The sequence below is a fragment of the Lacerta agilis genome, chromosome Z (genome assembly GCF_009819535.1).
Source record: "Lacerta agilis isolate rLacAgi1 chromosome Z, rLacAgi1.pri, whole genome shotgun sequence".
In the NCBI taxonomy this organism is placed as follows: domain Eukaryota; kingdom Metazoa; phylum Chordata; class Lepidosauria; order Squamata; family Lacertidae; genus Lacerta; species Lacerta agilis.
In genome coordinates, this window is record NC_046331.1 from 38,192,710 (window position 1) to 38,204,730 (window position 12,021).

The 12,021-nt window shown below is 44.6% G+C and overlaps 1 protein-coding gene across 3 annotated transcripts in view; it reads left to right on the forward strand.

Moving 5' to 3' along the window:
- NRK (Nik related kinase) overlaps window positions 1–12,021 on the forward strand; it is a 111,884-nt gene that overhangs the window by 46,004 nt on the left and 53,859 nt on the right. For all 3 annotated transcript variants that reach the window (XM_033137427.1, XM_033137425.1, XM_033137428.1), the window contains 4 exons: window positions 1,367–1,574; window positions 3,566–3,727; window positions 4,145–4,309; window positions 9,692–9,844. In XM_033137427.1, the coding sequence (XP_032993318.1) occupies window positions 1,367–1,574; window positions 3,566–3,727; window positions 4,145–4,309; window positions 9,692–9,844 (688 nt within the window). The remainder of the gene's footprint in view (window positions 1–1,366; window positions 1,575–3,565; window positions 3,728–4,144; window positions 4,310–9,691; window positions 9,845–12,021) is intronic.

Genomic DNA, 12,021 nt, shown 5'->3' on the forward strand with positions numbered 1-12,021 from the left:
TGAGAAAATAAGACACAGAGTTTGTGAACCAACCAAACCCCTCAACCAAATAGGCCTACTAGAAAGTAAGCCCCAATGATTTGCCATGTCGAGGGAATTGCAGAAGAGTTGAGGAGGCTGGGGTTGTGCTTGCCAGACTTTAAAAGCTCACAATGCACATATGTCTACTTTGAAGCAAATCCCACTAAGTTCAATTACATTTACTAGGTGGCACTGTGGGTTAAACCACAGAGCCTAGGGCTTGCTGATCAGAAGGTCGGCGGTTCGAATCCCCGTGACGGGGTAAGCTCCTGTTGCTCAGTCCCTGCTCCTGCCAACCTAGCAGTCCGAAATCACGTCAAAGTGCAAGTAGATAAATAGGTACCGTTCCGGCAGGAAGGTAAATGGCATTTCCGTGCTCTGCTCTGGTTCTCCAGAAGCGGCTTAGTCATGCTGGCCACATGACCCGAAATCTGTACACTGGCTCCCTCAGCCAGTAAAGCGAGATGAGCGCCGCAACCCCAGAGTCATCTGTGACTGGGCCTAACGGTCAGGGGTCCCCTTACCTTTACCTTTAAGCAGTTTTAGGATTCTATGGAAATACAGTGGTACCTCTAGTTACGAACCTAATTCTATCTGGAGGTCTGTTCTTAACCTGAAACTGTTCTTAACCAGAGGCGTGCTTTCGCTAATGGGGCCTCTTGCTGCCGCTGCGCCGTCAGCATATGATTTCCATTTTCATCCTGGGGCAAAGTTCTCAACTTGAGGTAACTCTTCCAGGTTAGCGGAGTTTGTAACCGGAAATGTTTGTAACCTGAGGCATTTGTAACTCAAGGTACTACTGTAGAGGAAGCAGCTCTCATTCCTAATAAACAAATTAATCATGCTGGACATCTTACTTACTTAAGCTGCTAAAATCTGAGGGAAACTCCACTAGACTTTGAAGCATTGACCTGATGCTCCCCCCTGCCCCTTGCCATCGAAATGGGATTCCATGAAAACTCATATATATATATATATATATATATATATATATATATCTGAATTGTCTCTTGTTCCCATTCGGTGTTTGCTGATGAATATAAAGTGTGAACAGATGGTAAAATTTGTTTTGGGAGGGCAACAGTGAAGTAAAATCTCCAGTGAACAAACAGATAATCAGCTTTAGCCTGGTTTCTGAAGTGTTGTTAAAACAGAGGCATTGTAAATACAGAGGAGGGCTGGTGGGGGAGAGAGATTCTGTGATTTTTTTTTCCTGGAACATTCTTCTTCTGTAAGCTAGGACAGCAAGCTGTTCCCCAGTGGCACTGTGTTTGCTCTGTCGCCTTAATATTATGGTTAGTCAAACAGATATTTCCTCTTTTTTTATTTGGGAAAAAAAATTAAGCTCCATTGTTAATCTCCCTGGTGAATCCACCCTCCGCCGCGAATTCCTGAGGCTTCAGCAAGAGAACAAAAGCCGTTCCGAACCTCAGCGACAGCAGCAGATCCAGAAGCAGCAGCTTAAAGACCAGGAAAAGTACAAAAAGCAGCTCTCGGAAGAGAGGCAGAAACGGATTGTGGAACAAAAGCTGCAGAGGAAAAAGTTGGAGGATGTACGATTTAGATTCAGATTTGTTTGCTTTTTCCTGCATTACAGTAGTACTGCATTACAAATATCAAATAAGAAAGGACGCCATGATTTTTGTGTCCCCATCTGCACTCCATCTCAAGCATCATCATGATGCTTTAAACAGCCATGGCTTCCCCTAAGGAATCCTGGAAACTGTAAACCAGAGTGATGTAACAATTAGCCCCTCTTCCCGGGGAACTCTGGGAATTGTAGTCCTATGAAGGGGGGGAAGAGGGATCTCCTAACAACTTCCAGCACCTTTAACAACTGCAGTTCCCATGATCCTTTGGAGGAAGCCGTGACCATTTTAAGAGGTACAATGCAGCTTTAAATGTACAGTGCAGATGTTTTAAAACAGATTCCTGCTATTATTTTATGTTGTCAGTGCACATATGCAGAGTAGCTTAAGTGTAACCCTATGCAAATCATAGCAGAAAGGCCAGGCCCTGGACACCAAGGTGCTTATCTTCTACATTTTTATATTGGGAAGGCAGCAGGTGGAAGGGAGAAAGACAGAGGCAGGAGTGGGAGATCTGTCGCCCTCCACATTCCAGGTAGAATCCCATCAGCACCAGCCAGTATGGCTAATAATCAAGTGTGATGGAGGTTCTAGTCCAACAATATATGGAGGCCCACATGTTCTCCACTGCTGGACAGAGGTAGCAGGTAATGCTGTTTTATGTGCATAAACTTTGTCTCAGTTTGGAGTGAGGTGTGCAAAGCCATCCAAAATATAGGAAGCAAGTGCAGGTTACACCAGGGTAAATGATGCTGGTGTAACTTGCCCCTATTCCAAACTCTGTTCTAGAGCAAGGCCATTGGTGGGTGAGGTAGGTCACTTACAGAACCCCTATCTTTATAAATGTTATTGTTAGTGCTCACACTTTTTGATGAGTGACAATCAACTAGTTTAAACTATCACATCTCAGCTTAACCGGCCAATACATGAATGAATCTTGTGACCACAAATGCAGCCTACTTTGTGATGGAAACAAATGAGCTAGGATCACTTCAGCTGACTACAGTTCTCCTGAACTGGGAAACTTTGGTTAATGAAGGTTATGAACCCAACACCTCCATATCCCAGCTTGTTTTGGAGCCAATAACCCTAGTGTGAGGACTCTCAGTGGTTGCTCCTGAGGAAACAGGCTGACTCCAAACTTCTACAAACTAAGTTCTTTATTGTGCAGATATTTACAGTGGAGTAACAGTAAAGACGTTCAGCTCATCCCTCCGCAGAGTCCGGGAATGTCCGCTTCTGGTTTTTAGTCCAACATAAGAGGTGCGGGATCCTGAACCCCCGCCTCCCCCTTCCACGTCCTTCCTCCCTGCGAAAACGGGGTGCGGGAAAAGGTCCCTGTCCCCCGCTTCCTGCTTGGTGCTGAGGCTCTCTGACGTTGACGCAGCCCCTGCCCCGACTTCCTGCTTCCATCTCTCCCTCCCCACTAGAGGATTGGTCGCTTCCTCCGCTTGAGGAAGACGACGAACTGCGCACCGGGGATGGTGGTTCCCTGTATCGCAAATGCCCCGGGAATGCTACCTGCCTGGGCGAGGGGGGTTTCCTGACACCTAGTTTCCCAGATCAGATGAAACAGGAAACTTTGGTTGATGGAAGACTTACTGATGTATTTGCTCCCACCAAAAAGGCAAGAGCAAAGGGGCTGTGTGCACAGCCAAAGGGTTCATTAGCATCTTAATGTTCCCACCAAAGCTGTTCTCTTTTGGGGTACTTCAGGGCAATTTCTTTCACACCACTTACAAGTTAGCTTGTCAACACAAGTTAATAAAGATGAGAAGACATTTCCAGCTTTTGTAGATAGTAGCTATTGTAGAGCATGGGTCCCCTTCGTTTCAAAGCCATGTTTGCACAGAATTAGCCATAGCAGCAGTATGACTTTAATAGCAATTCCTTTTATGAGCAATCTATGATGGGAGATGAAATGAAACCAATATTATTTCCTGGCATGTGTTTAGCACCAGAAGAGAGAAGAGCTTCGGAAGCATTTGGACTTTGAAAGGAGATGTCCAGAGATCAAGGCAGCTCAAAACAAAATGGAGAAGGATAAAGATGACCTGCAAAGTCATGAAGATGAGTGGAGCAAAGTGGAAGGAGACAGGAAACTGGAAAATTATCAGGTGTGGATGTAGTTTTGCAAAAGAGAACTTCTCCACATTTCATGTGGCAAATGTGAGATGTAGAGCCTGGAAGAAAAATTGAAGTTTTAACTGAAGCTGAACTGTAGTGGAATGGAAGCAATGCTGATTGCAACAAACCCAGGGCAGGACAGAAATTGCTGCTTCCTCACATCCCTAGATGTGGGTCCCACCTATTTGAATTCTACTAGGCACATGTCCTCACTATGTCTACTCCCAGTCACATTGTTCTCATGGTTCCAAATGCCTGAATCAGACCCTGTGCCTGATTCAGGCATTTGCACTCATCCTTAGAGGGAAGGGATGGTTCACCAGACCTAGCCAAAAGTCCATTGGGTTTATAAATTTTTGGGTTCCTCTTTCCTCACAGTGTTTTCTTGCTTCTCCCCCCCCCCCTAGAAAAAAGTTGAAGAAGTGCATCATGGCAAGAAGCTTCATCGGACTCTTCCTAAAGATCAAACACAGCTGCTTTCTCTCCAGCATGACCACAAGCAGAAGAATAAAGATCCTCCGAAGCTCCTCAGCCCCCAAACCCGTCTCCCATCGAACAGTACGAGCAAAGAGGTACATTGCAGCTCTCTGGGAATGGGCTGTTCTCTGGATTGAAAATGATCTGCTTAGGCAGGTGGGGGTTTTAAAACATGCTCAAAATTTCACTTGGAGAAAAAGGAAGCCATGAGATTCTTTGTTTATCTAAGCCAGGAGTGGGGAACCTCAAGCTCAGGGGCCAAATATGGCCCTTGATGTCTTTCTGTATGGCCTTTGGGATTCTCCCCAGGCCCTATGCATCTCTAGCTCTCCTCTGCACCTTCCTTATGTACTTTTAGCTTGATGCCTCTTTCATGTCAGTTTGGAGAATGTGTGTATGTGCACATTTGCAGCAACCTCTGACTTGGCTGGGACATAGCCTGTACAAAAGTGAGAATCACATCCCTTACAGCACTCACATTTGCTTCCGGTGTACCCACCACAGGCATACAACTTTCCCAGAAGGTTGCCTGGGAGAGACTCTGTCCCTTAGACTGGAAAAAAAAATTCCCCATCTCTGGTTTAAGCTGTCACATGGCTGGCAACCATTTGCTTCTACTTCAAGCCTGCAGACAAATGGATTGTTGTTTGGGCTGTACAGAAATGCAACCAAGAATTTTCATTTTTTTTTAAAAGGAAAGGGAAAAAGCAGGTGCTTAAAAAAAGAAGAAACTATTTGTGGGTAGCTAAGCAATCAGGGAAAAGCTAGCCATTTTCTGCAAATACATGGAAGGCTCTAGGAGCCTGGATTCTAAGGGGTGACAAAGAAGGACAGCTATCTGAGTCTCGAGATCCACAGGCGTCCTCTGAAGAAACTAAAGGAAGCTGGTTAAAGCCTTTAAACAAAAGCTAAGGAGTTTTGTTGCTTTCCTCATGGTTGTAGCCTGAGAGGGAACAACTGTAGAAATTCAGACCAGCAGTGTGAGCTGAAGTGATTGAATGCTCCTCCGTGCAGGAAAAAAAAAATCTGGCTAGAAAAAACTAGCATGCCATGGAGAAGTGTTCTTGCCTAAGCCTATCCCTGATATGCTGTATTTCTAAGCGCATGAAGTGTTTTGCGTGCACATAGAGGACCATTCATCAGGCTGTAGAAGAGGGAGAGATAGGCCTGCAAAGAAATGAGCAGCTTTTACTTCTCCTCCCTTTGAATGCATTCCATTCCTCCTCTTCCTTTTCCATTTATGTTGTGTATTAGGGACCAGTGGCAGGGCCCATGTTATTATTGATAATGGTTAGGTGCTCTGGGAGCCTTTTTTCAGCTGAAGAGTGTGGTTTTTTAAAAAATGTTTTAAATAAGTAAATAAACATCAGCCCTGCCCATCCCAAGTAGTCTGAATTTTACAGCTGAGACAGAAATTTACCGCTTCAGTGAGAACTAAGTGAACAATCTTATTTTACTCCCAGTTAGGGTAATGAATTTTTTAAAGTATACTTTCAGTGCGTACTGAAAGGTGGGTTGTGGGTTTTAATCATTGTTGGTGTTTGTCAGTATGCATCCAGGGTGTATGTTCAAGTGAATAAGTGCAGAATATAAAGATGGGCATCTTGTCTAGATAATGCAGCTGACTGAGAGACACCATTCTTAGCCAGCAATAGGATTGAGAATGGCAAAACTCCTCTTTCATCATCTGGGTAGATGATGCTCAGGAATTTTGTGCACCTCCAGGTTGCTAGTAAACCTGAATGACTTTGGTGTGTTGTGCAAACACTCCCCATGCTCCTCCCAGGGCTGGAGAGGTTAGGTTAACCTCTGGTTTACTAGTAAAACTGAATTACTTTGTCACAAAATGATGCATGTCAAGAAAGTGGGTCACCGACATGAAAAGTTTGGAAAGCTCTGATCTACTCTCTGATTATAGGCCACCTATGGTCACTAGTTTGGGGGCTCCCCAAAATCATGGGTTCAGCAGAGAGTCAATATAAATGACTTATTAGAGGTTGGTTGGTTGGTTAGTTGCGTAGTTCTAAGCCAGGCATAGGCAAACTCTGGCCCTCCAGATGTTTGGGTCTACAATTCCCATCATCCCTGACCACTGGTCCTGTTAGCTAGAGATGATGGGAATTGTAGTCCCAAACATCTGGAGGGCCAGAGTTTGCCTATGCCTGTTCTAGGCTTTAGGGCAGGGTTGGCTAACCTTTGGCCCTTTAGATATTGCTGGATTGCAGTTCCCACAACCCCCCAGTCTGCAAGGCCAATGGTCAGTGATAATAAGAGTCAGAAATCCAGGCACAGTTTGAGGACTACAGGTTAGCCAATTCTGCTTTAAGGGATGGGAAATGCAGCTCAGCTTCATTGTTTCAACTTTCTCCTTTATTTTATTTTATTTTAATCTGTAGCCTGAGGGGGGGAAAACACACATCGCAAAATGTCAGCTCCAATATTCATCTGCGTCGCTGACATGTATTCCATAAATGACCTCTTTGTACTGGAATGAAACACATTGTAAAATTTAGTCCATGCCATTACTGTTAAATTTTAATCGAAATGTACTGTTGTGGATTTCTGACATTAGCAGTTGTAGGCAGTGAGTCTCTGTTGGAAGTGTGCGGCATTAAAAGGAAGCAAATTGGGCCTGACATAAATATGCAGTTTCTCTTGCAAGTGCTGATTGTGCTTCGTGTGTTTCCAACGCTATGCCGCTGCCGTTGTGGTTCTGCCTGTTCAGTTCCTTTAATCCCATTTGGCACCATGTCGATTTTGCTCGGGGAGGGAGGGGAGTTGTTAGGATTCACAGGGACAAAATCATTGACTCAAACCATTTCCCCCCTGTGAAATAATAATTACTTCTTATCAAGATGGTTGTCATTTAGGTGAATCTCCTGGCGTTATATTAACAAGGAAGCTGTCGCCATCTGCTTGGAGGAAGGCATGGCAGCCTGCATGTCGAAAAATAAAATAAAATGTGGGCCTGCATTTTTTTTTTGAGAGAGAAGTTATTAAGTGACTATTTATATCATCTTTCTCCAGATGCATGGATGCATTCCCATCTGGGCACATTCTGGGGGGTCAGAGGCAAAAGTGGGTGTATGAACTAATGCAGTTTTTTTCTTTTGCACAGGAGGCTAGGTTCTGTGCACACTCACACATCACTTTCTATCCTCCTTCCAGACAAGCTAGGGGCTTTGTCAGAGTCCCTGGATACATTCCAGCTAGGTGAAAACATTCAGGGGGCAAAGCAGAGCCAGTGGGGATTTCGGAAAGAAGAGGTGTGGAAAATCACAAGGGCCATATTAGAGAAACCTTAAAGGCCACAATCTGGCTTCAAGCCTTGTCCTTCAGGCTTCTCTGTCTAGCTCTTGGGCATGTTGTTGTTGTTGTTGTTGTTGTTATTTTATTTATACTCTGCCCATTTGGCTGAATTTCCCCAGCAACTCTGGGTGGCTCCCAACAGAATATTAAAAACATGATAAAACATTAAACATTAAAAACTGGCTGTCTTCTAAAAGTGTTTATTTCCTTGATATTTGATGGGAGGGTGTTCCACGTGGCGGGCGCCACTACCGAGAAGGCCCTCTGCCTGGTTAACTGTAACCTCACTTCTCACCGTGAGGTAACCACTAGAAGGCCCTCAGTGCTGGACCTCAGTGTCCGGGCTGAATGGTGGGGGTGGAGACGCTCCTTCAGGTATACAGGACCGAAGCCGTTTAGGCCCGGGGTTTAAAGGTCAGCACCAATTGTGCTCAGAAACATGCATCTCCTCCGAGCCACTTCTTCTTGGAGACTAGACCCTCCAATTATCCCTATTTTCCAGGGACAGTCCTGGATTTACAAAGTACTGGATTTACAAAGTTCATCCTGGTTTCTGATTTAATCCTGGTATATCCCACTTTTCCTTACGGCGTCCCTATTTTCTTAGGGCGTCCCCACTTTTCCTTAGGGCGTCCCTATTATGCTGGACGATATGCAGTTTTGCAGCCTTTGAACCGATAAGAATTCTACAACCTTTAGAATACATGGGAAGGCAGCCCTGTATAGTGTTTTTATAGATGCTGGAATCTGGCCAGAGTGGCTGGGGCAACCCAGCGAGATGGATGGGGTACTCATAATAAAGGGATGGCGATGGCAAAGACATCCCTATTTTCATCAGAGAAATGTTGGAGGGTATGTGAGGGGAACACACCCACCCTGAGTGCTTTTGGGTGACTGAAATGTGTCCTTGAACAGCAATAAAGCCTCTTGCTGTGTACAAGGTGTGTACAAGTGTAGAAACAGATGGCATTTGACTGGCTGGAATGAAGCCTACTGTACAAAAGTAGGAATCACACCCATTGCCCTGCTTCACCCGTCAATGCCATGCAGCCTTCAGAAAGCTGCCCATAAGAGAGTGGGGTGCTTGGACTGCAAAAGCTTCTCTACCCCTGTCTTAGCCTAGCCAAGGGCAGAAGCAAATGTTGTTCGCCAGTTCCTGGCTTCCCAACCCCATGTTTCACCCTCTAAGATGAGCATGAAGAAGCCTTTCAAGATGACTGCAAGGGAGAATCAGTGGGTGGAAGGAATATATCACTATCCCCTGCCTCATGCTCCTCCCCCTCCTCCCCCTCATCCTTAGCCATGTTCCCCCCCCCCAAACACACACACCAGTCAGCAGCAACACAAGAAAGGAAGGGTTATGCACAATGTCCTGCCTTCCACTTCCCCTCCAAACAGCTGCGCCTCCAGTCACGGTAGGTGCAGACACAGGACTGGGAATCCCATGACTGCTACATAACTTCTAGTACTAATCTAGCAGTCCCTTTTGCATTAGCATCATTATAAAATAGGAGGAGGAGTTGTGGTAATGGTAACTAGTGAAGAATGAATTTAAAACCGGGTTGAGAGGGCGAAGCCAGAAGAAAATGCACAGGGAAGTCTAGCTGAAGAAAGTAGGGCTTTGTATCTACACCGGCGTATGTCATACTGCATAAGACCTAGCTGCAATATCAAAAGTACCGGTAAGTAGATTTATTGGTTTGGCCTTAAGCCATAACAACAGTACCGAGCTACCAGGGCAAAATAAAATCCAAAAACGGCAGGGGACTGCACAGGTACATCATATATGGATTTCTCTGAACCATAGGTCATGGCAAAAACCATAATCTGATAAAATGGATGTCAAAACCCATATGGTCATCGATCATTAGAACAATTCACGACATGCCCATGGTGTGGGGGAGTCTCCACTGTGAAGGCAAACAAAACCACCATTTCATTTACATACCCGTTGCTGTTGGATAGCCCTTGGGATTTTAACGTTGTTGATTTAACAGCAAATATAGGAAATGCAAGCAAGAAAATGTTGCAGGTGCCTCCTTATACACAGGGCAACTTATCTCCTTATACACAGGGCAACTCAACAAAAACGGGTAAAACAGACACCCTTCCCACCATCTCATTGTTGAATTTGTTGAATATGTCTGCCTCTGTTGGTTTGTTTCCAGACTGAGAGCAAGTGTGAGAAGAGTGATAGTATCCAAACTGATCTCAACTGGGCAGCCGTTCTTGGGCATGATGCCACCTCACATGGTCGACTAGGTTCTGGAAGCAACTCCAGCCCTTGTACTCCAGCTTTGCAAAGAGCAGTGATGGCTCAGGTAGGAGATCCCCACTGAAGATTATTTACAGTTGTAGAGGTCTATGAGATGAGAGGATCTGTCAATTTTGGTTTTTCTCACATTTCCACATAAGTTTCTGATACACACACACACACACACACACACACACACACACACACACAAAATCTTCAGGATAATTCATTAACATTTTAGTGTGAATTTATTCTACATTTTTTCAGGCATTGTTGCCTAATGTACACATTTTTGCAAAGCCATTTTTCCAAATATAATACATTTTTCTACATTGTTTTCAATATTCTATTAATTCAAATGCACACTTTATATGCATATGCTACTGTATGCATTTTTGTACATATTACTTGGCTGGGGAACTGCGCTGTGAAAATTGAAGAATTTTGTGGTTTGTTTTGCTTCTTGTTTTGGAAATAATTAGGTAAGTTTCCTTTAAATGTATGGTAAATGGAATCAAATTTCTCCCCTCTTCCTACAGATGGTTTAGGCATGATGCCAAGCCTTGGTTTGTTACCCTGTCCAAACAATGTTTCTTCCCGAAACATATGTTTCAATTCTCCTTCTTTTTAAAAGGTCCTCTATTCGATGGTGCAGTCCAGTTTCTCTGTCTTTTATGTTTTCTGTGCTATAGAGAAGGAAGTAAATCAGGTGATACAGATCATCTAGCTCAATATAATCTACATCAATTTCAGCTCTCTGGGATTCCAAACTAGGAGTCTCTCCTGCATGGAGATGCCAGATATTGAACCAGGGACCTTCTGCATGCAAAGCAAATGTTGTTCCACTAAATCCCTTTCCAGAAATACAGTTGCCCTCTCCTGCAATTCGTGTCAGCTTCTGCAGTGGCCAAATGGACAAGAATCCCCTCTCTTTTTTTCCCCTTTCTCTCCCCACTTTTGGCCAAGAACTCAGACAGAATAGAGAATTGGGCTGTGACAATCAATTGTTTGTTAATACTTCCATTTCCTGCTGAACGATAAGCGAGAGATGCAAGGCAAGCCTAGCAAGGTCTGCTTAAATGACTGTTATTTGTGATGACATTAATGCCTGACTGGATAAATTCTGGGATATTATTCTTGCATGTTGCACAAAAAGCCTTGGCCCACTACATCTGCTGTATTTCCATTGGAAATATTTTATTGTGCATAATTCATAGTGCACAATAAATGTATCTTTGTGTTTGGCAGAGCAAGAAGGAAGGAAGGTTCTCTTCCCAGAGGGCCTAGTTACAGAGGTCATTGTGAGGGAGGTTGGGTAGGAGGGTCTGTCTCTGTTTGCTTGGGCTGTGGCTTCCCTGTGTCAGACTCTGCTCCCCATAAAGGTGGGATTAGAAAACAGACAAGCAGCACCCATCATTGAGCTGAGAAGCAGAAGAAGGGTTGTAGCTCAGTGCTGGAGCATCTGTTTGCATGCAGGAGGCCCCAGGTTCAGTTCCCAGTGTCTCCAGGTAGAACTTAGAGAGATTCCATCCTGAAACCCTGGACAGCTGCTGCCAGTCAGTGTAAGCAATACTGAACTAGCTAGACCAATGCTCTGACTCCATATAAGCTTGCTAATTGCACCTCAGACTGGTAAACAACCTGACTTGGGAGCATAAGAAGGTGTTGAGTTTCCACCTGACCCACTTTAGTCCATCAGAATTAAGAGGTATCTTTGCTGGCATGGCTAAACTCCTGAAAGTTCCCTCATTTTTGGCCTGAGGTGGGTGGTGGCAGGCAAGTTGACCTGTTGCCTGATTATCTCCTGGGCCACCAGTTCAAGAACCATTGTGGGCTTGTCTCCTGAAAATGGGATCTCAGCTTTTCTCAAGACACAGCCCCCCAGCGAAGCAAGCAAAGCACCCAAATGCTCATCCTGGGGAAGATCTTTTGGGGCTTCTTCCAGTGCTGTGAAGTGTTTTGAACACTTGAATGTACTAAAGCTTATGATCCAGTCCCTTGAATCTTTCACCCAAAGGACAGGATGATATTGTGAGGATGCTATGCAAAACATGCATGCACAAGCAGTCCACAGGAAGTTGCTGTATGGACGTGCTCTTCATTATCCTTCTGTGTCATTCATTGGAAGTAATGGCAATTGTCAGTTTCCTGGCTAAGTTTTATCTGCCATCCCTACCCCTTGAATTGCTGGAAGGGCCTCCCCCCATTACACTTCCTGCAAGTGGGGCAGTGAAACAGACAGCA